Source organism: Corvus hawaiiensis, chromosome 6, assembly GCF_020740725.1.
Source record: "Corvus hawaiiensis isolate bCorHaw1 chromosome 6, bCorHaw1.pri.cur, whole genome shotgun sequence".
NCBI classification, from domain to species: domain Eukaryota; kingdom Metazoa; phylum Chordata; class Aves; order Passeriformes; family Corvidae; genus Corvus; species Corvus hawaiiensis.
In genome coordinates, this window is record NC_063218.1 from 40,182,743 (window position 1) to 40,210,688 (window position 27,946).

The 27,946-nt window shown below is 44.1% G+C and overlaps 1 protein-coding gene across 3 annotated transcripts in view; it reads right to left on the reverse strand.

Annotated features, from left to right (window-relative positions):
- The window catches only part of LRP4 (LDL receptor related protein 4), an 83,741-nt gene extending 57,192 nt beyond the window's left edge, over positions 1-26,549 (reverse strand). For all 3 annotated transcript variants that reach the window (XM_048306891.1, XM_048306889.1, XM_048306890.1), the window contains exon 1: positions 26,358-26,549. In XM_048306891.1, coding sequence (XP_048162848.1) covers positions 26,358-26,442 — 85 coding nt within the window. In that variant the 5' untranslated portion in view covers positions 26,443-26,549. The remainder of the gene's footprint in view (positions 1-26,357) is intronic.
- Positions 26,550-27,946: the final 1,397 nt, after the last annotated feature.

Genomic DNA, 27,946 nt, shown 5'->3' on the forward strand with positions numbered 1-27,946 from the left:
GTTTGCCTTGAGCTACAGCCAAAAGAAACACAGGAACTGGAGGGAAATTTGTTAAACGTTAACAGAGCTGCAGGAAAGGACTACAGCAGGGCTAGTAGGTGGCAGGGAAGAAGGTAGGGAAGCCACAAATGAACAGCAGAAAGAGAAACAAGACAACATGGGAAGTGACCAAAGAGTAAGGAGATTTTTGTACAGAAGTGACTCCCCTGTCCAACTGCACACTTAGCTGCAGGAACAGCAGACTATTTAAGTCCCACTTGCTCATAGGGTTTTTTGCACTACAGTGGTTAACATCTACCTTCCTCTCTCCATGTTCAAAATACAGATTAAGAATCTCAGGAAACTCTGTCATTCCTGATTCCTTGGGCTACACTGATGCTGACTTACCACGAAATTTGACTCTCATCTGTGGTCAGTTGAGAGCAAGTGAATATTTCCAGTATCCCTTGACAGAATCTCAAGAGATTCCATGTTCTCAAAGGGAGTGATACACAGCTGTCTGCAGGAACAACTTTTGCAGCAGGGTCTTTTTCATGAAGATGATGCAGTGAAAATAATGCAAGGTCCTGTCTGTTCATGTTGTTCTTCATTTTACTGATGAATTGTAGGACTTAGCATAATGCCTTTCTTCCTTGAATACTCAAACCCTTGATATAATACAAATGTCTACATAGAGTGAGTTTAAAGATGACATTTTGACTTTTTTTTTCTTTTCCCAATAGGAACTGAGCATGAAGAGCCCCCATCTGACAGCTGCTTCCTGTGAAGCCAAACCAGTGAAGGCACAATGTGCATTCTAACTGAAGTGACCAGAGATGCAGGACAAAAAAAGGAAGATAAGCAACTTCCACCTCAGAAAGCTCCTATGAGAATGTGACCTGCTTAGTGGGTGAGTGAAAGGCTGTGGATGCTATCTACCTACACTTCAGTAAAGCATTTGACATGGCATTCTCCTGTGGGAACTGGCTGCTCATGGCTCAGATGAGTGCAGTGTTCACTGGATAGAAAACCAGCTGGATGGCCCGGCCCAGAGCATGGTGGTGACTGCAGTTACATCCAGCTGGTGGCCGGCTCCAGTGGTGATCCCCAGGGCTCAGTGATGGGGCTGGTCCTGTTTATTATCTTTATCAATCCGGATGAGGAGATCAAGTGCCCCCTCAGTCACTTGCAGACAAACTAGGTGGGAGTGTTGACCTGCTGGAGGGCAGGAAGGCTCTGCAGAGGGATCTGGACAGGCTGGATCATGGGCCAAGGTCAGTTGCACGAGGTTCAACAAGACGAAGTCCCAGGTCCTGCACTTGGGTCACAACAGCCCCATGCAGCACTACAGGCTGGGGGAAAGGGGCTGGAAAGCTGCTCAGCAGAAAAGAACCTGGGGGTGCTGGCTGACAGCAGCTGAACACGATCCAGTGTGTGTCCAGGTGGCCAAGAAGGCCAATGGCATCCTGGCCTGTATCAGCACTAGTGTGGCCAGCAGGGCCAGGGCAATAATTGCCCCCCTATACTTCGCACTGGTGAGGCCACACCTCAAGTGCTCTATCCAGTTTTGGGCCCCTCACTACAAGAAGGACACTGAGGTGCTGGAGCACATCCAGAGAAGGGCAATGATGCTGGTGAAGGGTCTGGAGCACAAGTCTCAGGAGAAGCAGCTGAGAGAGCTGGGGGTGTTTAGCCTGGAGAAAAAGAGGCTTAGGGGTGACCACTACAACTCCCTGAAAGGAGGTTGTAGTGAAATGGGGGTCAGTCTCTTCTCCCAAGTAACAAGCAATAGGACAAGAGGAAGTGGTCTCAAGTTACACATGGGAAAGTTTAGTTTAGATTTATTAGGAAAAATTTCTTCACCAAAATGGTTTGTCAAGCATTGGAACAGGGAAGTTCACCATTCCTGGAGGTATTCAAAAGACATGTAGACACGACATTTAATGACATAGTTTAGGGATGGACTTGGCAGTACTTGGTTAACAGTTGGACTCATTGATCTTAAATGCCTTTTCCAACCTTAACTATTCCATGAATTGCAAGGAATGAGGAGCCTTATAGAGTAAAAAGCAATCCCTCTGTCATTTTCCCAGAGCCCACAAAGGACCTTTGTTTGCTCCAACCGTATCTCCACTCTTTCCACTTCTCTACAGAAACATTTCCAAGCCAGTGGGCACACATGTGCACAGGGTGCTGTAGAAAAAGATAAAACGACTGGAGAGCACACTCATTAGAGGCCTTATGTGCCATCCTTTACTGTGCCACACTTGAAGCTAAGCATTGCTGGGGGGCAAGAGCATCTGCCCCCCCCACAAATCTCCTCGCACTGCAACACAGAGACCCCTTTCAAAGCTTGAAGAGTCTATCTGAATAAATCATCTGTGCTTCTCAACAGAAGCAAGCTACAAACAGGGTATTAAAGAAGAAGAGAATGAGCAGAGAGCATTCAACCATGTCCAGATACTAAATCAGATGAGCAAAAAAATAGGTTAAAGAAAACCAGAAGTATCACAACATGGAATTTTTTCAAAACTTGTAAAATTAAATCAATATATAATAAAATGAGGTTTTAGTCCTAGAAAGGGGTTTCTAAGCATTCTGAAATTCCATCCCATCCCTGCTGAGACAACATATGTCCAAGCTGCCATCCACTTTCCACACCAGTCCCCAAACTGAGCTCAACTACAGCTTTGTTCTCACACAGATTATAGCATTCCTTTACATACTTACCTAGTTTTTATGTTCTTCATGTTTCTACCAAGTTCCTTTGCAACATTCCCCAAGCAGTCTGTGGAACTTTACAGGTCTCTTCACAGAATTTTCCCTACTGCCACATTCAGGATTGCACAGGAGAGACAGATACGGGTGGACAAGGGCTACTGAATTCTGCAAAACTATTAAAATATAGCCAGTAACATTTGAGCAAACCCTCATACAACCTTTCCGCGAACAAAATGACCCTAAACCCCATTTTCATTCTTCAGTCCCTTGTCTTTCATGAGATACAGTCTGTTTACAGGTATCCTGCTGTGCACACAACTCCTTCCCCAAATGACAGAAGTCTTCTCTCACACAAACATGTATACACAGACTGAGCAATGTTGACTCCAGTGAGGATCCCCCTCCCCCATTAGCCTTGTAAAGGGTTAAGGTCCAGTCATCACACGCTGGTAGGCTGACAGCTTTATGTCTGCAATGTCTGTGTGGGTTTCAGACTCTCCCTTTAATCGGGTTCCATTGCAATTAATCAGTGGGTTTCTTTATAGGAAAAAAATAATAATAATAAAAAACGGCGAGCATTCTATTCAGCCCAATTCAATCTGTCCAGCCAAATCTCACGACCAGCTGGAATGCCCCTTTCCTAGCCTGCCCAGCAGGATGCCCAAGAATGGCGTGTGAACGTTTCTCTCTGCTCCTGCTCCAGCGTTAAAATGAACAATAGTCCCTGCCAGTGTCATTCTTCAGCAATTCATCTCTTCCTGTCGCCAGACTCTTTCGTTCCTTCTTGCCCCTTCCACCTTTTTTGTATCAAAAACAACAGCAGATCAGCAGCAATATAATAAAATAAAATTGTATTTACTTGGGAGATTTGAGGGAAGGGGCAAGAAGGGGGTTGAGAAGAGCAAGAGCCCCCACCCCCCTTCAGCAATGAAGACACCAAAAGGGAGCGTTCTCAAGCCCCAGCTGACCTGCTCTGCTCCATGCCTGGTTTCCCTGCTGCAAGGAACATCAAATTTGCCAGGGGGGCTGTAGGGGAGACAGGGCCCTTTTCTTCTGGAGGATGTTGGAACTGTAATTACAGAACGGCAGTTTCTGGGGGGAAATTAACACGGATCTCAACTCATGTTCCCTGTGTTTTTCATCTGCAGACCTGTGGCCTTTACTCAACTTTCTCATTCAACAAGGAACGGGTCAAAAGAGGCTGAACAAAGCAGCAAGCCCAGTTTTATGGGAGACCTGGACCTCCTCTTCCTGAAGGAGCAGAAAGGAACTGCTATGGGATGATTCCAAGTAAAAATATCGTATTACATGCAAATATATATACATATATATATATCTATCTAAATATACATCCACTCCTCAATAGAGAAGGAAATGTGTAGTGTAAAAAATTAGACAGTACTGAACGGTCCATGAGGAACAGGTTAAGCACAGAGGTAGCAGTAAACACCATGCTAGGAGAGACACCCCCAACACCAGCTCTCCCTCCATTGAAAGGAAATGAGGGGCCAAGGCCTGGAAGATTTCAGCAAATTTAGTTTCACAGGTGTGAATTGAAAAGGGTTGCTTCCTGGTACACAGAACTGAGCAAAGTCTGGCAAAGACAGTATCCTATGCAGCATGCTTCAGAAGAAAAACCCAGCTGCTACTGATTACACAGGACATTTAAAATCCATTATAAGCAAGTTAGAAAAAGCTTTAACAAAATCCCAGAATTAAACTCACCTGCACAGCTTCTGCACTTTTATGGCACCACACAATCTCCATATTATTTGCAACACAAACTCCTGAACTCAATGCGCTATTGAGTGAATATATATGAACCACGAGAACAGTCAAGCAGTCCATAAACACGGATTCACCTTCACATCTTACTGCTTTAAATGGTATCACTAGCTCTGTTTTCTAGATCTCTGACAAAGTCCCATGACAGAAACCCAAGTGTCCAACTTGAAAAGCCAAAGAAAGGTTTGCACAAGGGCTGGATGCTCGTAAAACACTACAGAAGGAAAGGGGAGTAATACAGGTGATACGGAGCTAAAGCATGGTGCCAAACAGGTCAGCCTCAGGCCTCGCAAACTGGCAAGTCCCCTTTCTCTAAGAAAAAGGATGGGCTACAGAAAAGAATATGAAAGACAAAAGTTGCTTTGTGGGTGAGCCACTATAGGAAAGCGGGACTTGGGAGTAAAAGGTACAGGCTAGATGTATGAGCTAGATGGAAGAAAAGAGAGCTTAAGCCAGAGTGTCCCATCTCATACCCACTACCCAGAACCCTCCTTCTTACCTGCCCACATTCCCTCATTTCCTTCTGTCTCTTAACAAGCTTCCTTACTTCTATAATCAATTCTCTTCTGCTACTCCTTCCTCCTAAATTTTACTCTTTTTTTCCCTCCCCTGAAAAATGCCCATAAATTCAAACTTGGTCCAGATCAGGTGGCAGCACTTTTTTCTCCATTCCCACTGAGTACAAATATACAAGTTTAAGCCAGGTGCAAGCTGACGGCAAAGAATAGCTCTTTTCCATCTGGCTCACTTGGCTACCAAAAAGTTAATCCTTTAAAATTACCTGGAATAATTTGACCAGGTAGACAAGTTGTATAATTCAGTATCTGACATCACGCAGCTGAACTGTTCTTGCGTGCACCCCTTGTGGGATGACAGACTCAGCTCTCCACGCTATTTCTTGCATTGCAACACAATCTTCAACACTGCTTTGTGGCACACAGAAATAGCCTCCTGCAGCTGCCTCCTTCTCCTCCTCCTCCTCCTCATGGCCTGTAGGCCAGTAAAGAAGCACTCAGTGCAGCGGGCAGCCTCTCAGAAGGCATTCTCTATACCAGAGTTCCTCTGGAGCCCGTTGCTTGGGGCAATAATTGGAGCCGAGCTCCCGGGTAACTCAAGACTGTCACTGGATAGTCAATGTCCAACCACAGAGGGTGTCAAAGAGGCTTTTGCTGGCAGGTTTTTAAACTCCTACTCAGCACATACAAGTACTGATTGAAATTTTTTTTAATATTAGAAATGTTTGAATATTTGCAAAGTATTTACAGCTCCACAATTTATGAGTGAATTTCAGAAACCAAAGAATCCTTACGCTTCCTCTGGTTTTGGAATGTTTTTGTTTGTTTCTTCCTGGTTTTTTAATTTCTGGAGCATGAGAGCTTCTTTAACGTTCTCAAACTTTTCTGTACTGTGGCAAGATTTTAAACATGGAGGGGGGAAGCACTCTCTCTCCATCCTTATTCTCCAAACTCACTGAATCATTTCTAACTTGAGTTTCACAGACAGTTTTAAGCAGAAACTCTTCTCTCTCTCCCTCAAGTTTCAGCCTGGAAAGTTAGAAATTGGTGACACCTTAATCAACTGAAAGAGAAAATCAGGCAAGGATTGGAGTAGGCTTGGCCCCTAATGCACCAACTCCTTTTCTACACATCATCCCCCTTCTGCTCCAGAAGTATCAGGAACTTTCTTTGTAATATCTAATTCACTAACACAGTCAAGCTGAACTCAAAGCAACTGTTCTCAACTTGTGCTTAATTTAAAGACTTAGGCTTCTATTTTAGTTCTCAGGACAAACTGCTCCCAAAATCTTGTTTGTTTTTCCAGCCACATTAGTTTGGTCTAACTAAGGTTGTTCTCTTTTCCTACAAACCTTGCCTCACTAGTAGTTGTGATGCTCTAAGGACAGAACGCTGCTACAAATACTGTATCATCAGTAATAGAAAACAAAGGGGCAGTCACCAGATGCTAGCAAGGGTAAGGGTGCTTGAACATCTTCTTAAGGACAGATGTTACTCTATGTTTTTTCTACTCGGATCTGTACTTGGCCTATCAGTAATTTCCTCCTACAAATAAGGATTCACATTCTGTGCTCACCTCCAAATGGAAGGCAAGGATATCCCTTATTTAAAAGCATTGGTTATATCCATGCTAAGAACTTTACTCTCAGCTTTACCATTGCACAGTAGTCTCACTCATCCTGCATATGGCCTTGGACAGAAAGTCCAGTAAACTCACTCTCCATATATGCAGCCCCTAGTTGTGTTCAGTGTGAACCATCTGTGTAACTACGGCATTAGAGCAAAACTACTCCCTGTTCTGGGAGAACACTGACACAGGTAAGCATCTCCTGTTCAAATTTAATTTCTGACATAACACACCTGGAACAAGGATTATGCTTCTGGTATCACTCCTACTCTAACACAAACATCAGGTCTAAGACGACATTTGAACCTTCAATACACATGCAACACAGCTTAACCAATGTAAGAATTTAACTCCAAACTGTGGGAATGCCAAGCTTGCTGCCAGCCCTGCAGAGGTGGAAAAGAATGTTTAAAGGAGGTGGCCTGGCTAATTTTTCCACATAATGCTACAGAGAAGTGGGCTCACATGATCTCTTCTTAACCCAATCAAGCAGTTTCATGCTGTTTAGGTATCTCCACTGCAGCTTTAGAAACAGGAGACAAAACCAGCACACAGCTATGAGTCTACCTGTCTTTGCCAGGGCTACAGCAGTGGACTCAAGCAACATTCAAGTTGAAAACCTATCAGACAGTAAAGGTGAAATAGTTTACTTTGAAAGAACATCACTTCTCTGATTTCTTCCAGTCTGGAGCTGTGACCCAGATCAAATGAACTAGAAATTGAGAGATAATTCACAGGTAATAGAGAGAACAGGAAATCAAGCATAAACCCTACAGAACAGCTAAGCAGAAATAAGCTAGACATACCTAGCACAAGAAAAGGCTGTACTTCCAGTCTACAGCAACACTTTGGATTAAACTACACAGGAGGGGCTTGTCAGCTATGCTTCCTACTTAAAGGAAAACAAAAAAAACTCTAGACTGGCTGAGCTGAAACCACTACGCGTTGTCTGCCTTAACCTCCCTTCTCCTTCAAATCCAACATTGATGCTCCCCAAACCCTCTCTAGCTTTAGCATGGAAGCTGACAAAGGTTCCTTTTAGAATCCTGGACCACAGAAGCCAGAGATAAATCCATCCACCCATATCTATTTTTGTCTCCTTTGCATATACAAAATTTCTTTCGCCCTCCTACCTCTCAAACCCATCTCACCCTCCTCCCCTCAAAAGCGATTAAGGAAAAGCTGTAGAAATATTTGCCCAAAGCCAGAGCCTGTTGCTGGGCCCAGCTGTATTGTTGGTAGGAATACACACAGCAAACTTTCACTGTGAGGAGCCCCGCAGGACTCCGGGCGCTTCGGGGAGGCTTTGTGAGCCCAGCTCTGCATGCACTAGCCAGGCTATTGTGAAAGGGAAACAGAAAAAAGTGTTACAAACCCCAGTGCTCTCCCACTCTCGTCTCCCCCCACCTCCCCATGTGCCCCCCTTCCACCAGCCACCACCTTCCCCAAGACAAATCGAGAGGGGAGGGGGCCACTGGTGAAGAGACTGAAAAGGTTTCCTCAGTTAGATTTAAGGCAACAAGTCAGGGCTGCAAGGAGTCCTTTATCCACCAGGGAAGCCTCCCACTGCTCCAGAGCTGGGCCGAGCGGGGATCCTGGGGGCCAGCTTTCTGAAGGCTGCCATTGATTTGTCACTGATGATAAGTGAGGCCGGAGTCGTTCCCACCATCGCCTGCAGAGGGGACGACTCTCCCACAACGCCCGGCAGGGGAGAGGGGCGGCAAAGGAGGAAATGCAGAACCCAATGGTTGAAAAAATCCCAAATGGCTATTTTTCCTCTAACGAGCTGCAACAAAAAGGAGCAACCGTGCTGAGACCGAGGCAGGGGACAAGAGGCAACAGTGCACAGGGGCAGCGCAGTCACTCGTCAGTGGACAAACCTTCCCAAAGGAGAAAGGGCAGGGGGGATTTCTTCAGCCTTAGCCGCCAAAGGGCCTCGCAGTGCCAACCCGGTCAAACAATATTGCTTCAAAACCTCTCCAGCTGCTCCCTTGCCAATAGCTTTTAAACCTGTTCTATTTACATAGAGACACTCTTCTCTCAAGCACATGCTGCTGGAAACTTGTTCTTCTGCTTTTTGGGAGGGGAAATCTTTTCTCACAGTACTAAATAAATGAGAGAGGCTAATGAAGCACCATGTCTAAAAGGTGAATTCCCAAAGCAACAGGAGATCTTAAAGGAGCACCAGAGCTCCCCCAGGGAACATACAAATAGAGCAGCAGCTGCCTGGGCAAGACCAGATGCAGATGGGTGAACTGAAAGCAAGACAAAAGGTGGAGGGGGAGGAAGGCTGAAAGAAAAAAAATCAGCAAAAGAAGTAATGATCCTTGGCCTTTCTGATGTAACTAGTTAGGAAAAACCATCAGAACTGGTTCAACTTGCATTATAAAATGTCTCTCTTGTGTTTCAAGACACTGAGGATGTCTAGAAGTAAATAGGACACCTTTCCTTTCTTTCCCTGCCCTTAGCAAAAGCCCTCAGCTACCTTCTGCCCTGGCCAGGCTGACGCACACAGGCCTTGTTGCACGGCCTGAAGAGCAAGAGGCACGTCTCCAGAGGGAAAAGAGAGTCACGCCTGCAGCTTCTTTCCAGTTCAATCAGACTAGACCCAGCAATCCAGAGGATCTTATCTGGCAATACATTACCTCAGGACACTTGTGCACAGTTCCTAAAGCACCAGTTTATAACCCAGCACGCTAAAATATACGGAAGTTGCCAGGCTGTAAACTGTGACATTCAGCAATATTTTACCTCATATTCAGCCACTCAGAGGCACAGGGTGGATCACTGGGAGTAGTAATTATTTCAGATATTCTAGTTAAAATTTCTTGGTATGCAAGAGAGCACAGCCTCCACGGACCCTTAAGATGGGGACGAGCACAATATCAGAACCTTAACAGATAAAATCCAGCCCAAAAACTTCATGAGTTTAAACATAAAAAAAACCAAAAAAACCCCCAACCCCAAACCTCATTCTTATTTGGGAAATAGCCAGCAACCAGTTAGCTCAAAACACAGGTTTAACATTCTTCTTTCCAGAAATATCACTCTCTAATCAAGCAGCCACATCCTAAACCAAATAAAGCTTTTGAGCAATCCTAAAGTGCAACCCAATTAAAGCCCATTAAAGACCTCTGCCTCCTAATGAGAGAGAACTAAACATCTCCTGGGCTTGATGAACTAACCACTCAGACTATTGCCACTGCTTGGGGATGTGGAAATAGGCTTATGTCCAGTAAGACTCCAATTTGCACACCTGAATAATCTCAATAGCTACATGAGAAATGGGATTAACAAAGCCAGTTTCAGATGGATTCATCTCTAACAGTCCATTTTGGTGCATCTCTTGCCAAATGGAGGGAGAGGATTCTTTCATGTCTAACAAAATGCAAACTCATGAGGAATCTTCACCCACAGCCAAGTTGCTTCTATGGTCCCTTCCCTTTATTGTGAGGCCTATTTTCATGAAACTTCTATTCTCTGGGACCAGGTTTTTTTTGTGAGAAGATATGCACACATATTGAAATAACCATTGCTTCCATAGAAAAGCAGGCTAAAGATGCCTGCGGATTTTTCTCACAAGAAGAGTCTGTATTAACAATATTATTAAGAACGGCTTCTGATACTACTTCCTGGACCAAGTTCCAGGATTTGAAGTGCGTATCTTAATAAAAGATTCCTCATAAAGCTCAGAAACCATTTAAGCAGGCACATCATTCAGCCCTGGAAGAAGAATTTTTCATACTCGAAAAGCTTTTAAACTCTTCTGTGTCCTCCATGCAAGCATACTTCCTTTTGCTAGAACCATGATGTCAGGGCCAGAACCCATGAATAGACAGCGTGATGTCTCCTGTCTTACAGTTGCATTTACCACAATGACTCAAGAGCAATTTTCCTTCTGTTATTCCACCATACTTTGGGGAGTAGGGTACAACAGACAAATCAAGTTGAATCAAGCTTTTAAGCCAATTTGTGGGCATTGCAAGACATAATATTATTCGGCTAAATATAGAGTACTTCCTCTGATCAAAGAGCAACCCAAACCCATCAGTGCTATAAATGCTACCTAAAATGACTGGATAACAGTAGAGAAGTGACAGAACACAGGACTACTTGTCTGCTTGTAGCAGAATTTTATCTCAAATAATTACAGTCTACCTTGAGAAGTTTCTGGGAGGTTTTTCAGTTGAATACAGACTTTTTTCACTCTCTTTCCACACCTAAGTGGAGAAGTTATATACTAATTATTTTCAATAGCTGTGCAGTATTTTTTCAGTCAGGAAAAAAAAAAAAAAAAGTAGTATTTCCAAGGAGGGAAAAAAGGCCCTAGTGCGCAGTTTGTATCTTGACTAAATTAGCTGAATTTTTCTGGTACCTTACGCTACCATTCCCAGACACTGTAAGAACGTAACATTTACTCCTGTGGATCATTCTCTAAGTAGGAACAGCTGGTACATTTGGACCTTAAGCCAACAAACCTTGATGAGTCAAGATCAGATCAGCTTAAGTCACAGTACCCAACTAAGCTACACACCATTACAGTCATGACAGCATCTATCTCAGCTTCAGAGGCTGAGCTCAGTTATATTTCCCAGTTCCTGGTCCTTTATTCTGAGGCTGAATGTGGTCCACTAAGTCCAGATTCTGAGAAGCATGCTTAGAGTTTCACTACCCTCCCTTCATTTTTTACTGTACGTTATCAAACGATGTGGAATTACAAATAGCAACAGCATTCTGGAAATCATTCCCATACTCCTCCTTAAAACTGCACAAACACTTGGCAAACTGAATACATAGATGATGATTTAGGTAGCAAGGCCTCAGAGGAATATGTCTGTTTTCCATGGGGAAGATAAAATCTCCTGCCCTTCATGCTGTAATCTAGTTTCTTGATTTCTTTCCAGGTACCCCTCTGAAACAAACCTTCTGTGCACAATAAGCAAAAGACAGAAAGCAGCCTTGACTTAACTATATTTAAGTGATAACACAACTCTCAGGTTCTCCAGAAACACAATTATGTTTGCTCAAAACGGGAAAGAAGCTTCAGGAGGGTGATTTTATATTCATCAGCTGTGCTACCCTAAAGAACTCTTAGCCCTCCTTCCCTTTCTCCCAGTCCTAAAACCCCCATAAACTGGCATAGCTTTGTGCAGCCTGATAAAAAGACAGATGAGCAAAAGTGGCACAGTGGGCAACAAGCTTCAAAAAGATGCAAACTTGAAGGATCTTCCAACTGTTCCTCACCCAGCCCAGTTTGATTTCTTCTTTTGCTTCACTGCTTGCAGAACCATGGCCTCAGAGGCAAACTGACAGAAGTAGTTGGGGCCATTTCCTGTTTAAGGCTTTACAGATGTGTCTACTACAGTGGCTCACAGGTTATTTTCTTCTTACAGTCTGCTTACCAAGTGTTTGTACATTTGGAACTAGGATAGGCATACTACTGTGCTGAAAATTCTTATGAAAAGGAATAAACACAGTGAATTAGGTCATTCTACACTTGAGTACAGTAAATGTTTAAAATTGTAACATTCTAATCTGGGGAAAAGCCACTGACTTTAGTGTGCAGAAAAAAACCAGCTATTAAGCAACCAGTCACCACGGTTAACTTCTTTACCCTCAAAAGAAAAAAGTCTGTGGACTCCAAAATAAAGTTGTCAACTATCCTTAGAGAAAAGTAAAAAAAATCCCAGACCTAGCTATTATCACACCTGGCCCAACAACCATGGGGAATCTTTATGCTACAGCTTGCTAAGATGGCACTCCCAACCCAAGTTCTGTACAGCTGATCTCCAGGGGATGCAGGGAAAACCACTTAAGCTATTGGGTAAATACAGCCACTGGAGCCAATTATGTGTTTACAGAATTCTACCCAGCAATCTAGCTTGCTGCTACAGAGTAGCAGAAAGGAACATTTAGTAATTATTAGGTAAAGTTGGCCACAGCTAAACTATCCCAAGTCAGGAATCTAGGGTTAAAACTTGGATTTCTAACCAAGCCCAAGTTAAGCTTCTGGTCTCAAATTTCTTGACCTTTGTGATTACATGGTTAAATACCATTCTGTGATCCATCCTAAGAGATGCTACAGTCAGGATAGGGGAAAGGGCGGAAGAGTCGTGGACACAGAACAGATCTCTATGAGCTGGGTTTAGATATGATGCTCCTCATTAGACTAGTGCCAACTGTTTATTGAATATGCTGGCACATAACAGGAACATGCATTATCCAGGGCAAAAAGAGCAACTAAATCCTCTTTAAAGGACATTACATCTGAGAAGAATTCTCACTCTCCTAGTATCAGACCTCAGATGCAACAAATGTCTCTAATTGTGTTAATCTTGCGTGCAGCGTATCAGAGGAGGAAAAAGAATAATTAGAGAAAGGCAGCTTCAACAAAAGGACAGGATGGAGAAGACAGGACAAGAAGCATCACCATATAGACTAAAAGGCAAAGCTTAAGTGGAGCCTCTATTTACTACATTAATCAGTATTTCATTGAGGGCTTTTTCCTCATTATTTCATACATCTGTCAATTTAGCACATGTAGAAATTACTAATTATTCAGAGTAGGGATTGTCCTTACTGTATGCACATGCTGCATGTAACACTGTGAAGCTCTGATTTCCATTAGAGTGAATCTTTACGTGATCCAATTGACAATTCATGTGTAAGATTCATCCTACGCACATCTTCCCCTTCAGCCTGCCACATATTCATTCAGGGAGAACAGGAATGGCCATTTAGACAGCTTATGTTTTCCCACAGCTAGCTCTGTCTTCCTGTGACTAACCAGACACTTCGCATCAGCACTGCCATTTCTGCATCAGCTCAGGAGAAGAGTGGATTGTGCCTTCTTTTGTGTGCATGCCCAGGCCAGGCTTGTCAAACCACATCTAACTACACCAGTGGAGGGTGGTGGGGAGAGCAAGCAAAACTGATCCAGAGTCTGCGAATAAGGGTCAAAAACCAACTCTCTGCTAGACATCAGTCATTTAAAAGGCAAGATTAAGGAAGAAGAATCAAGGCAGTAGCAAGGGGATAAAGCTTTTCATATTCAGATTGACCATTTCTCTGGCAACAACTCACAACATTAGTTTGTGGTAGCCCAACTAAAATAAGATAGTAGGTCTTTGCTTCCAACCCTAATGAACAGAAGTTTCCACCACAAAGGGCATCACCAATTAATGTACTGCACCAATTGCAACATCTATGGGTTGATCTTTCATCACACTTGGATGCTAATACAGCACTAAGACTGTCATACAAGTAACAATACAATAAAGAGGCCTATGCTTACATAAGCCACAGAAATTAAATCTTGGGCTTGAATTCTCATCTTCCCTTGTTTCTAGAGATAGCCATTCCAAATTACTATTAAGGCAAAGCAAAGAAGCAGCAAGTCAGTGCCAAAAAAATGCTTGGTCTTGCCTCCCTCTGTCCTTCCATCAGGTCTATACTGATGAGCAATTCACTTCAGCTTGCCAATACCACACAAACTGTGGTTTCACCATCCTACAGGCCAGTTCTGTGACAGACCAAAAAGCTGGACTGATTCATCCAGCAGATATCTACACAGACCTATCAAAGGGACGAGAGAGTGAGACTGCTCTCTGGGTCAACCCACAGTTACACCAGACTAGGCGCAACAGGAAACCACACCCCTGGGCCAAGGAAGCCCAGCAGCTGGAGGCCAAGCCACATACATTGCAGGCAGAGAAGAACAATCTTCAGCAGTGACAACATCATAGCACCCCCACCAAAAAAATTTCTCTCTGAGAGATATCAAGCTTACTAAAAGAAAAGGCAGCAGGAGCAAAAATTCCTCCAATTTTGCTATTCCAGAACATGGGCTTTATATTACCGTAAAACTGTATATTGGTGACAATATTTCCCATAAAGCGAGATTATCCTAAACCCTACTCTGAATCAGTAACATGCCCTTGTAAGTCATTTGGAGTTGCATTCCTAGTGCCACCTGAAACAAGCCACCGTGTCCCAGGCAAACCAGACCTCCATGGTCCAACCCACTGTTCAATCATTTTAAGCAGTGTGTTTAATTTACGAAATTTAAAAAGGGGGAGAGAACTAAATTGATAGATATGAAGGAACAGAGGACTGGCAAAATGCAATTCATGATCCATAAGTCATCTCTTCTAGCATGCTTGCAAAAGACATGGATCTGCAGAAACGCAAGTGGGCGATAACTGGGGACAGTTGGAACATTGTTTATTTCCTGCTAGCAAAGACAGCAGTTCAGGCCTCCAAGGATAAATTAAATTTCTTAACCAGGTGGAATCCATACAACAATGGACCACAGAAAGAAAGGAGCCAATTCACAACAGCAACAAGAAAACAAAATTACTAGAGATTTTAGAGATGAGTTCTCATCAAAATCTGCACTTGCAAAGAGCCTCATGTTACATCAGAACTTGCAGCGCATCCCACCACAATCAATTCAAAGACACTTTTATTGGCAAAACAAGCTCTGCAAGTGTTACCCACATGTAAAAAACAGCACGCTTGAGTTTCTTCCAGAAGTGGATTCAAGATACGAAGGGCCTGTCTCCACAGAGGCTTTAACAGAAAGGGATACATGGCATGGAGTCCAAGGATAGAAATTAAATGTTCCAAAGAATAACATTTTATTTCCAGTAATATAAGCGTTCCTTGCTCTAATATATTTTATATTTTACTCATAAGATTATAAAATGTTCTTCTCAGCCTCTCCTTTTAGTTCTCATTCCAATATTTTTTTTTTTATGGTATCCTCCCTGTATCCAACTTGCAATCCAAACTGCACATGCCAGTTCAGTATTTGGTAAAAGTCTGACTTGATTTTGCACTTTTCACTTAGCACTAGGTGCTAAGTAGTAGAATAACTTTGCACAATAACTCGTGGCAGTCTAGTTGGCTAGCAGGGTCGGACTTCTTTTTTCTGCTATAGCAGCTTGTGTTCTGGTTTAGATTCTGACTAGTTTCTCATGTGACTTTTGGATTAAATTATTTGCTTCCCAAGCCTCAAAAGGCGTGTCAAACCCCAGAAACAATGTTTTCATAGGCATGGACAGCATTTTCATTTGGTTTCAATCTGTGATTATCTTGTACTTTTAGGTGGAGACAACTTTTGCTGCTTTGGATGAGATTGCATAAAAAGAATTGGTATTGGTGCTGCTGAGATCAGCAATGGAAATCCTTCCAGTCCTACTCTGTAGCAATCATTACATAGATCTCATAGATCTAGTAATTTCATGTCTTTGCACATCTGAAAACAAAAAAGTTGACTTCCCTTTGGTTACAATGGAAGAACATACAGAGCTCTGGAGTTCGTTCTTATGGGAGTCAAATATTTAATTTGCTCTTGATTAGTATAGGAGGAAAATCTCAGCACTGTATTCAGTTCTCATGGTTTGAGCAGTTGAAACACGTCCTACTTGCTGGGGCCACTTACACAGCCAGCACAGCCACACAGAGCCTTAGGCATGCAAAGGTTCCTGAGGGTCATTAGTGTGGGCCTGTAGAGGGTCTGTGCTGTCTACCCATCTTAGCTCAGTCCCATCCCACAACAGATAATATTCTCCTTATGGAGTTACTGTCATTTTTCTCCTGTGAGCCACCCCCGTTCTGCTTGTCTCTAAAGGGCATGGAGCCACAAAGCACGTACCTCGGAGACTTTGGTATGCAGCCTGCAATGTCAGAAAAGCTGGCTCCTTAGGCTACCTGGTCTTCTGGGGTGCAACTCAAATGGCCCTCTGTCCTCACAACACTTCAAGAGGCAGGTTTAGCATTGCCACCGTATTTAGTTTAAGATCTTGACATACAGGATGCAAAGCATGTTGTTATATTGTTCAAGGAAAAAACCAAGACAAACCCAGATAACATTCTCCGTGCCTTTCCCAGATTAACCTGCAGGACCAATGCACTGCAGTGTATTAGCCAGCAAACGTAGGTGTTTTGGCAGCTGTTCCTGTTACTTAATCGAAGCCTGAGCTCAGAGCCTGTTTTGCCTGAGCGGGTAAGTCAAGATGTACATACCAAAGATGTCATCTCTACCTCACTCCCTTCCTTGCTGGAAGGCTTCTTCTGTCTGAGTACTGTTTATTTTTATCCTACAATTGATGAATTGTACATAAGTCTAATTTGCCCTGTTATTTCTCCCATTATTTCTATATTGCAACTGTGTTAGGTTTCACCTTGTATACCCAATTAAGCTAAATGGGGTTTTGCCAAGCTTTTAAAGGCGGCAAGTGTCTACTATCCCCTCTTTCTTGCCAGTCTGCTCTAAAGTATCTCATCACAAAAATTGCTCACGGGTCCTTTCTCAAAAAATAATCATCTGAGTTTCTCTTATTCTTCCAGCATACATCATCAAGTTTGCCTACCCAGCACAACCAACCAAGAAAAAGTTACTACATGGTATCACAGGAATTGTCCTTTTTTTTTTTGTTTTAGACATTCCTTTCAAGCTTAAAAGTTTGCTCACAGACTTCTAAAGACTTGTGGGTGAAGAACTAACCATAAGAAGGCAAGAAAAGAAGCACCAAAAAAACACCCAACATTTTCTAGGGACAATTGACTGGAAAACTCAAACCTAAGCAATTTGCTTATTTTGTTCTAGTCTGGAATTTGCACTAAGAGCAACAGAAGATTACAGCTCCTCATCTTCCAGTTCACAGAAGGCAGGTCACAAACAAGAGAAACCTCAGAGAAATAACAGGCTTCTCCTGTTAGTAAACAAGCTGCTTCAAGCCAGTTTGTAGGCAAAGGTTGCAGAAGTCAAGGAACACCAAGGTTGGTCTTGCTTGAGTACTTGTAGCATAGAAATTACTCAGCATAACTGCCAAAGATGCAAGGATGACAAATCTGCCCTTGTAGAGGAGTTGAGGCACAGACAAGGGATCCACCTGCTTCCCAGACAAAAGAACCTCATGCCTGGAAAAAAACCCAACAAAACAAACAAACAAAAGAAAACCCCCTAAAACCAACAACTAACACCCAAAAGGCCTAAAAGTCTTCTGTTGTTTAAGGTAATGCTGACTGCAGGTCTGAATTCTTCCATACACTCAAAAATGCAGTGAACAAAGGCCTACAGACAGTATTGATTCATGAGTGGTGACAGTTCAAACTGGAACACATGAGGTTACCACCCTAGTGGTGGAGACAATCGCTTGGCAATCAACTGTTCATGAGTCAACACCCTCTTGCAGCTGCTGTTCACTGGATCAGGAAAGAAGTCAGATCCAGAGGCAGCCTTCCCTGAGATAGCAAAGGGCCATAACCACACCAACCAGACAAATCAGTCCTTCCCTGTTTCCAAGTCAATGCCCAAGAAAATTCCCTTCACCACTTCATCTCTGCATGCATACAGCTCTGAACTCAACCTGCTCTTTCCTTGTATTAAACTTAGGTCTGTTTGCAGGGCAATGACTGTTGCTCTTGAAGGACTCCTGCCCCGGTCTCCCATTTACTCCTACATCAGGCTTTCTAAGATTTAGACACTGAATACTTCTATTTGAGAGCCATGATAAAAATGCAGATAGCCCTCTAGCATTCCTATTTACCAATGACTATTCTGTCCTATTTCTTGGCTATTAAAGCCTCCAGAATGGCAGCCTGCAATCTATCTCCCCTTTCCCATGCCACAAATGCTCTAGTTTTCTCTCACAGACAGACTCATTATGTTTTTCCTCATGCTAATAGGTACTATGCTGATCAATGCCCTTTTATAAAGGCAGCACAAATTAGTGGCATGTCCTCCAGCCACAAGAAACTCAACTCAGGCTTTTCAGGAGTAACAGGCTTCAAAAATCACAGTGAGGAGAACACAGCCTCTGAGGCCTCAAAAACCTCATTTCTTAAATTTGCCAAGCCTGAAGAAGTGGCAAAGTCTGAATAACAAAGAAAGGACAGCAGTAAAGATGGCTTCCTCTTAAAAAATGCAATTTTAATTCAGAGAATTATCCCACCTCCTGGTTCATCCTCAGAAGCTTGGAAGAGAAGCAGGAAATTACAACCCTGAGAGACTTCTCTCTCTTTTTTTTTTTTTTTTTTTTTTTCCCCTGCCCTCAGAGTTGCAAAGAAAGGATTTGACTATTCAGCAGTTATGGAAATTTAGAACTAAAATCTGGTGGGAGCACAAAGGAAAAGAAAAAGAAAAGAGGAAAAAAAAAAAAAAAAAGAAGGTGTGTCTTTATTCTAATCCTAGATCCCATGAGACAGTTCTGATACATTGAATGGCTGCACCTTAAGCAAGAAGCTCTCCTAGCACTACCAGCTGTCACCAAGTCAAATGAACTGACTGAGCTGGAGATTCAGGCTAAAGGAGCAGAGTGTGTATTTCCCTCTAACCTTGCATAGTGCCAGAATGCTTCTTACAAGCCTTTCAGAGAAGAAGGCTGAGAACATCGGGTGCCTATGTTTTAACAGTTCACAATCATGATTCACTCTTTCACACAGCAAGTCTTAATGGGGAAGGGGAAGAGAAGTAGGCTCCTTTTCCAGGAAAGCCGCAATTTTCTGCCACCAGACTTACAACTTGCTTCTGTATCCAGACTTCTTACCAAACCCACAGTAATCTCCTATTCTCACTTCATGCTTTTGTCCAGGCAATTATCTCCAAAATTCCAGCTTCTCTCTTCAGTTCTGCCCTCCCATTTCATACACTTTTCCAGACAATACTATCCTCCAAAATACCTTCCTGGACATCCCACTCAAAAATCCTTCTCGTTTATGTGCTCCCAAGGCTGACAGATCCCACATTCCACCACTGCAGATAGTTCCATAACCACCTCTATCTCATGGGCTCACCATCTCAGTGTTCTGCTAGTAGTCTCCCTTTCCACCTCTGACTCCATTGCTAGGCTCCTAATACTTCATAAAATCACCCCATTAGGTCAGGGACTCTACTGTCACGGATTCCTAACAATTTGTCACATCCTCCTTTAAAGCACTAGTAAAGTCAGTCTTTCCCTGTCTCAGCAGTTAAATTCTGCTCAGTGCTCACCTTCACTTTCAAAATTTCCATCTTTTATCCTACCTAATTAACAACTCTTTCTGCCATCAGATCCCACATAATTACTCCACTTGGATTTCCTTACACTACTCTTCTGTTCCGTTGCCAGCTCAAGTCCTTGGCTCTCATTTCCAAAACGCCTATCTTTGCTTCTGTTAATATCTATACTCCTATATCCTCTTACCTTCTTCTCATGGTTTACTCTTGCATCTGCTTCCTCATCTGTAACTTATTTACACAGTTACCAGCTTTCAGTAGTCTTTGATAGCAACTCCTACCCAAAAACTCTATCTTTGTTCTAAGAAGCAATTGGAATGAAAAACTTTAGAAGCTTTTCCCATTAAACCAAAGCTAAAGGAAATTTAATTAGAAAGCTATACCATTTTAATATTGACCTTATCTATCCCAGTAGAATTATCACACCCCTGATCCTTATCAGATGTCAGATGTCCAATTAAGACTATAAGCCCTTTGGGGCAAATGTAGCCTCTTCCTTGATGTTACACAGAGCCACAGCACCTAGACCAATCCTTAAGTTAAGAAAAACACCTTGGAAAGTCAAAGAACTCGATTTTGCCAAGGGCAACACCACTCTACTGTGATTTGTAAATTATCAGAGAAGTTAAAAGTCCTCACTCTTTGAAACTTCAAAATGCAAGAATAGGGTTCCCCTCAACAGAAATAACGTCTTACCACATCTGGCAAGAGAGGAGCTGGGTACAGAATGCACTGAAAAAGTTTTTCCATGGTATCTCTAGCTCCTTCCTGCCTCAAATCTCCAAAGCCATCACTTATCCACTTCGAAACAGCAGGAGAGTCACTTCTTTTTTCCTTCTCTTTCCAGAAGGAGCACAGCAGAAATAAACCTCGAGTGATAAATTATGCACCACTTTTGTGTGGCTGCCTCTTGGCCAGACGGGAAATTTTTCTCCCAAAGCCTTTTGTTTCCAGCTTTGATCCCAGTGTTGGATCCGCTCTGTTCAGCTTTCCCTCAGCATGGAGGTGAAGGGAGAGCTGACACAGGCCAAGTTCAGGCTTACTGCAAGTCACAGTCAGATCTTCCATTAGCCTTCTCCCCTCCCCCTTTCCAACTGGAACTCTCCTTGAGTTTGAAAAGATCCTATTAAACATTTTCCAGAGGGCCTTACAGAGGATACATTATTTTGATGGATGCTGGGACTAAAGGAGGAGGATTTCTAAGTACAGTGAAATAATGGAGTTTGTTCTAATGGGTTTAAGAGATGCCCGGGGGCACCAAGTAAGTTCCTTCTCTGCAAATCAAAAACACAGAAGACCAGAAAATGGAGCCGAACAACTGAACGCCAGGAAGCGGGGAAATCGGGCTCTATTTAACTGCTGCTCTTGGTTACAGCCAACTTCAGGCTGCTTGGAAAAACAGCACACACACACATCACTGGCACAAACTTAACAGGAGAAAACAAAGAGACAACAGGGGTCAAACTGGGGGTGGCAAGTAGGAGAAGGATGCAAGGCTGGGTCCCCACCCCCTACCAGAGAGTCGGATCAATTATCCTTGAATACTAACAAGATTTCTGATTAAAGAACTGCTGCTATGCAATAGAAACAGAAAGCTCCAGCAGCTGGGAGGGGCTGTCAGGCAGTAACAAAGAGACACAGAAGACTATGCCCTGCTAGGGCATACGGAGGAAGTCACCATGCTGGTAGCCAGGAGAGGGGTCTCCCCTGCCTGGAGTCATGATAGCATCTCACTGCTGGTAGATTTAACTCCAAGAGTAAAACTCCACCTTGACACTACAGAATATGGGGTCTGTTTTCAGGCAAATATATTATCTACTGGAAGCCTTGCTGGACAACAGTTCTTTACACAACCTCATCACTACAGTACAAGAAGGTGAATTCTATTCTACCTCTAACCCACTCAGGGAAAAAATCTGGTGCTTTTTACTTCTGAGTATTGCAACACCAGAAAGTTGTGATCAACATACAACAGTTGGAGAAACAAGATCTGTGCTGTCTTCAGTCATACACTTTTTGACAAAACTGCAACTGGCAGTACAAACATTGAATATGCATCTACATTACTGCCTGTTAATCTTAATGGTTTGTGACTTGCTGACTGGTGGCTAATACCAGAAGAACCTAATCACCTAAGAACCTCATGACAGACAAAGCTTCTGTTAATGCTTTTCAACCCACAGGTGTGCTAACATGCTTATACCAGAATGCTTAATGTATCTCATACCATCAGAATTGGGCTCGTGACACTTCAATTCCCTTTTTCTCTTTGTCTTCTATATTAAATTACATAATTCTTTGATATGAGGAATTTCAGTCATTCACAATTTAGCACTACAAAAGTCAACAAACATCGGCTCCATTTGATATTTATAAAGTCTTTATGAAAACTTATTTTCCTGCTCTTACATAGTGAGTCTCCTTTCATCTACACTCATAACAGCTGAGGAGATTTGCTCCTCACAGAAAGACTGACTACAGTTCAAGAGTCCCCCAGACTAAATGCACAGGCTGGAACACTTCAGCATTTAACAGACAGTTCTGCATAAGAGAGACAAGAAAACATGCCTGGAAAGCTGAAAAACCTGAACATGAATTCACTCACAACAGCAGGGCAGCCAAATACTCCCAGGTAACAGGCCCAGAGCAACCAGATATACAGCACAAATAAACCACAAGTCTACAGAATAACAAGCCCCTGGATCCATACAGTTACTATCTTTGGTACAGAGAAATGGAAATCTACACAGAAGAAAGAAGATATTCAAGGAGCATTACAGTGCCCAGTTTTCACTCAGTAGAGACAACAAAATCCCATAGAAGAGCAATACCTCACATAACAGCAATGGCAAAGAACCACAGACACAAAAGCAAGAGTCTAACCATCAAGGACATGAGATTCATGGATGACAACTACATTCAGTGTTTTCTGCTGTGATTTGTGTGAAAGACAGCCACCAAATATAGTATGCCATTTAAGGGAGCAGGTTTGTTGTATGCCAGAGCTCCAGCTCTGGACGTTTTATCAGGCAAAGCCAAACATCTTAAAAGACAGTCAGTTTAAGTCTACATATATACTATCTTATTATGTAAACACATAGAAGAAAACATCACAAATAGGTAAGCTAGAAAAACCAGAGGACTAGAGAAATTAAGTATCCACCTTTCTTTTACATGTCTTTTAAGAACACTTTATTTACCAATTCACCCTTTCTAACAGAGAGTCAGTAAAATTTCTGTGGCTTTATGATCTTTTGACCATCAGCAAGAGAAATGCAAGTATTATTAAAAAGAGAAGCAGTCACAAGCAGCAAAGGAATTCAATGAAGGTGCAGAACATGCATTTACTATATAAACCTATTTTTAAAACCTTGACTGGTTTTTAAGATAATATCTCTTTATCAGCTTTTATAAGTGTTATGAAGCATATATTCTATTGTGTTCAACGGTAGGTTGCATTCTAGGGCAAATGGAGTTGGCCTTGGGCAAGACAATTTCTACTTCACTTCCCACATTTACAAAACAAGGATAATATTTGCCTATTTCACAAGAGTGCAGGAAGATTCAAGAGCACTATCAGACTACAGATCATTCTCATAGAATTAATGTTTTAACTATTTTTTAATGTTAATTTCACTAGTCTGGAGAGTGTTTAGGAGTAAAAACAAAATGCAAATGACTTTAATTTCTTTTTCTAGTTAACATGGAGCAAGAACTGCTTTCTGGTTTGAAATACAAACAACTGAATGTATCTAACCACTTTTTCTTCTGTAACTTCAACAAATACAATGTAGAGAAACGGCTACAAGTTTTCTGCAATCTCATTTTGTGGCCCACAGGAAGAGAATATCCCTCTTCAAGGTTCACAAAATACTCTGGAAATGCAAGCACTTTATGTAACTAAGCACCTATTAATTTTCTTGCTGCATACACCCACACTCCCAATACACAAGAAGTTTCTCCACTGCAGAAAACAGTGCTATAGCACATAACTGAAAGCTTCTGGAAAGAGAATATAAAAGAAAATTGCTTAGATACACTAAATAATCAATAACGTTAACTTCATACTGGAAGATTTATGTTATATGCTTTCCCACTCCATTTTAGTAGACAAAATTGTCAAAAACAAAACAAAAAAACCCACCACTTGTCACTGTCCTGCAGCATGTTGCTCTTCATTTTAGAAGTACAGGGAATGCTACTCAGTGCCATCACCACTTTGGAAAAAAGAAAGTCTTTGGAAAAAAGATAATTCAGGGTGATCAAGAGATCTGTGACTATTATCCAAATTGCTCATCAGCAAACCCCAGCAGTCTCAGCACACCCAGGAAGTAGAACATTATCAGCTCCAAGTTGACAATAAGAAAACGGGTGCTTTGCACTTGGCTAAGAGCTGTAGAACCAACAGCAATGCCAAGCACAGGCAGTGGAAATTGTGATTCCCACTGCAAAATATACTTCTACAGAAGTAACACATTCAGGTTTGCAACGATAAAATGTAGTCAAGATGTTTGAGAGGTGAAGCTCTGATAGTAGCTATGTATTTTTCCGGCAGAGCTCCAGGAGCCAGAACAGCAAACACATCAGCCAGACAGGTTCTGTGACATTCTGTATTTATACTAACACAGACCATCTTAACACCAGGTCCTTCTTCACTCCAGCCACCAGCGGTGCATGACATTAGCATTAAATTCCCTCACTACACCTGTTTTTACCTGCAACACACTCTTCCAAGAGCTCAAGATACTTGCAGACCTCTTTTGTTGGTTTGGGTTTTTTTTGGCACAGACTCCTCCAGTTTGAACTGCCACTATCCACTACAAAAGAGTCAAAGGTCAGTCTTGCAGACTTGTTTGCTTTACACTCTTCTGTACTGAGGCAGAGTAGTAAATGACCAAGTGTTTCTAACAATTCACCTGTTTGGCATCACAACTTCTGTGGATGCTTTATGACAGTTAAGCTGCACATCAACCCTGCAGGTACTTCTAAGGAACAACTTTGAAAATTTTCTAGCTAAGTGGAGGAACACCAACTCATGGCAAAGTTTGGCATTTTCTCTGCACCTCCATCCTGATATCGCCTGATGTTTTTCCTTGCTTCAAATAGGAAAAGATTGCTCAGGAATTGTGTCCTTGGTGCAAAATTGTGCCCTTATTTCCTTATCTTTCAATGAAGGAAAAAGGATATTCACTTCTGGAAGCAGTTGGCACATCCAGTCATAAACTCACAGTCACTTGACAAGAGGATACACGAAAGTGCTCTGATGAGAAAACTACTTGAAAGAGAAACAAGCTGCCATAAAAAAAGCATCCTAGAAACATCAAGGAACAACCACGTACTAGCAAACTTGCATTTTACAATCAGACATCCCCCACATGGCTGTTAACAGCCCAGACACATTAACTAGGAGCACCTGGGCAATAGCCAAAACAAAACACATCCAGATCTGTACCTACTAAGAGCTATCTTTTAGATCCTTCTCACTCCTAGAGGGCAGCTAAGTATCTGTGTGGCATTTGGGAACTCAAGAGTACTTCTGGCTTCTAAAAAGCAGGCTTTCTGACACACAGAACTACACCCCTCTCTAGTCAGTCTATCCAAGCTAGCTTAGCACATTCTTCAAAGCTGCCTACAGTTAGGTTTCTTGTTAGAAGAGAAATAATATTACTTGAAACCCAAACTCCCTATGATTGTGCCCCAGGGACAATACTTGTAGAATGATGGAGGTCAGCAGCACCACTGCAAATGCTTCCTGTAGTTTCAGGGTAGCATAGGAGAAAACGGATGGGTGAAATTCTACAGCAGCTGCCAAAGCAGCGAAGGGAGAGAAATGAGGTACGTATCTCCTCTCCACACCCCTCCCCCAAAAGCCTTCTAACTCTTTATAAACAATTCTGCGAACCGTTTAGATGTTTTCCTCTCCACCGGGCGCACTTGTAAAATAAAGAACCCCCCGCACAAGACGAAGAAACAGCAGATACCAGTTGATAGAGCAACCACAAAGCTAAAGTTTTTATGGCGAGACTTCGTGGGACTAGCTCCCGGCTCGCTAAGAGCGCAGCGAAACCCTCCCCTCGTCACTATTTTTGGTACCGCTCCTGCTGTGGCCCCGCTGTGCCAGGGCGCTGCGGGAGGACTCCCAGTCCCCGCCGAGGCGAGGCAGGTAGCCCGGGGCGCCACCGCGGAGCCGGGCTGTACCTTTAAGGGGCCCGTCGCGGCGGGTGTGCGGCTGCATTCCTGCTCCGGAGCGGCGGCTGTCCCGACACGCCGGGCACGGCAGCCTGCGAGGCAACCTGCGCACCCGCCCCGGCCCGGCCCGCCGCTCGCACCGCGGGAACAAAGCCCGCGCCCGCCGCCGCCAAACTTCCGCGGGGGGCAGCGGCCGCGTGGGCGCTGCGGGCTCTCCGCTGCGGAAAGCCCGCTGGCCAGGGCAGCGCCTCTCCGCGACCCGCGCTCCGGCCTGCCGGGGCACTCCGCCGGCTCCAGCCCGTCGCGCTGGGGCACGGCGAAGGCGAGAGCCTCGCGTCCGAGCGCGGGACGGGGCGCGGACAAAGCGCGGCGGCGGGGCGGCGCAGGACAGGGCTCCCCGCCCGGCGGGCGCGGGCAGGTGAGCGGCGCGGCCGGGCAGGGCTCTCCGCCGGGGCACGGATCGCCGCCGCCGAGCCCGGGACGGCATCTGGGCCCCCCGCGCTGCCGCGGGGCAGAGGGTGCCGCGGCAGCCGCTTACCTCTGGAGCGGAGCAGCGCTCCCAGCAGCACCAGCAGGAGCTGCGGAGGCGCGGGCAGGAGGCAACCCCCGCCACGCCGCCTCATGGTGGCAGCGCCCCGGCCCCGCGCCCGGGCCGCCCGCAGCGACGTCGCGGGCTCCTCCTGCGCGGAGCACCCCAGCACGATCGCCGCTCGCTCCGTCCGCAGCCGCGGCAACTCCGGGGCTGGGGGCTCCCTCCCCGCTCCGCCCGCCCAGGCCCGGCCCCGAAGGAGGAGCCCCGCCGGGGCAGCTCCCGCCCCGCTCCCCCCAGGGCCGAGGCACTTCGCAAACTTTCGGCGCGGCAGAGGCGGTCTCGCGGCCGAGGTTCCGCGGCGAGGCACGCACCTCCCTTCGCCACCCCCTGGGGCCGCCCAGAGAGAGACCCCTGGGCTCGCCCAGAGCCCCCGGACCCCCTTAGCCCTTGTCCCGGGTGTGGCTCCCTCACCGCGGGCGGGGAAGCCCTTCCTAAAGCTGCCCCGGTGTTCGGGGCCGTCGGTGTCGGCTCTCCCTCTCCCAACTCCCGCAGCATCGCCAAGGAACATTGCTCCGGGCTCTCGGCTGCGTGCCGCAGGGTTGCCCGGTATCCTCCGGTCTCCGCGCGTTGCCACCGCTTCCCGACTTCTGCCAGCTACCTGTACCCAGGACAAATCGCAGAGACCTTCTCCCCGTCCCGTCCCCGTTTGCCAAACTCCCTTCGAAAGGGAAATATTCGCGAGCCCTTTGCCCAGCATGCATGTTGCTACTTAGGAGAAACATCTAATTTTTCCCTCCGTTCGTGGCAACTAGTCTGCTATTTGGCGTTTTGCTTATAGCCGCGGTGTCCGAAGACAGCTGACTGTGTATGAATCTCAGAGACCCTAAAAAAAGATTTAGGGTCGTTTCCTGCAGGAGTAGAAATTAACACTTGGACAATTGGCTTATGTGCCTTCTGTTCTGTGCTGCATTAAAAAGCAGACAGGCTTTTACTGGAAATCACCCTTAGAGCCAGTTTTATGATGCTCTGTGGCATTATTTGACATTTTAATACGTTAGGTTGACAATGCAAGGAGCTGTTGTTAAATAATTAATCTCAGTTGATTTCAAAGTATTAACTTTAACAGAAAGCTGAGTCAGATAGTCCAAACCCCAGACCACAGGGGAAGATGAGAATTTTGTCAAATTTACACCAAAGGGCCAGTGATAGAAATTATCTTACTTAAAGCCTTCCCATAGATGAATCCAGAGGAAGCTGCAATTAATCCCATCCTTTAAACAATCACAAGAAAACAGCACAGCATGTGATTCAGAGAATCCTGCCACTCCTATTAATTAAGCGTAAAATGGTGAAGACAAGGGGTATTATTAAAAATGTCAACATAAAATTAAAACAGGGACTGAGTCTTGACAAATTGAGCTCAGTGAAAAGAGAAAATAATCCAACACAGCTTCACTGAGGAGAACTCCCAAGAACAGGAACACCACAAGAAACAGTAAGCAGCAAACCATGTATTAATCTACTGTACATGGCCACCAAAATTTTTAAAAAGCAGACTTTTTCTTTATATGCAGAACCACTGGTTCAAGATAGGA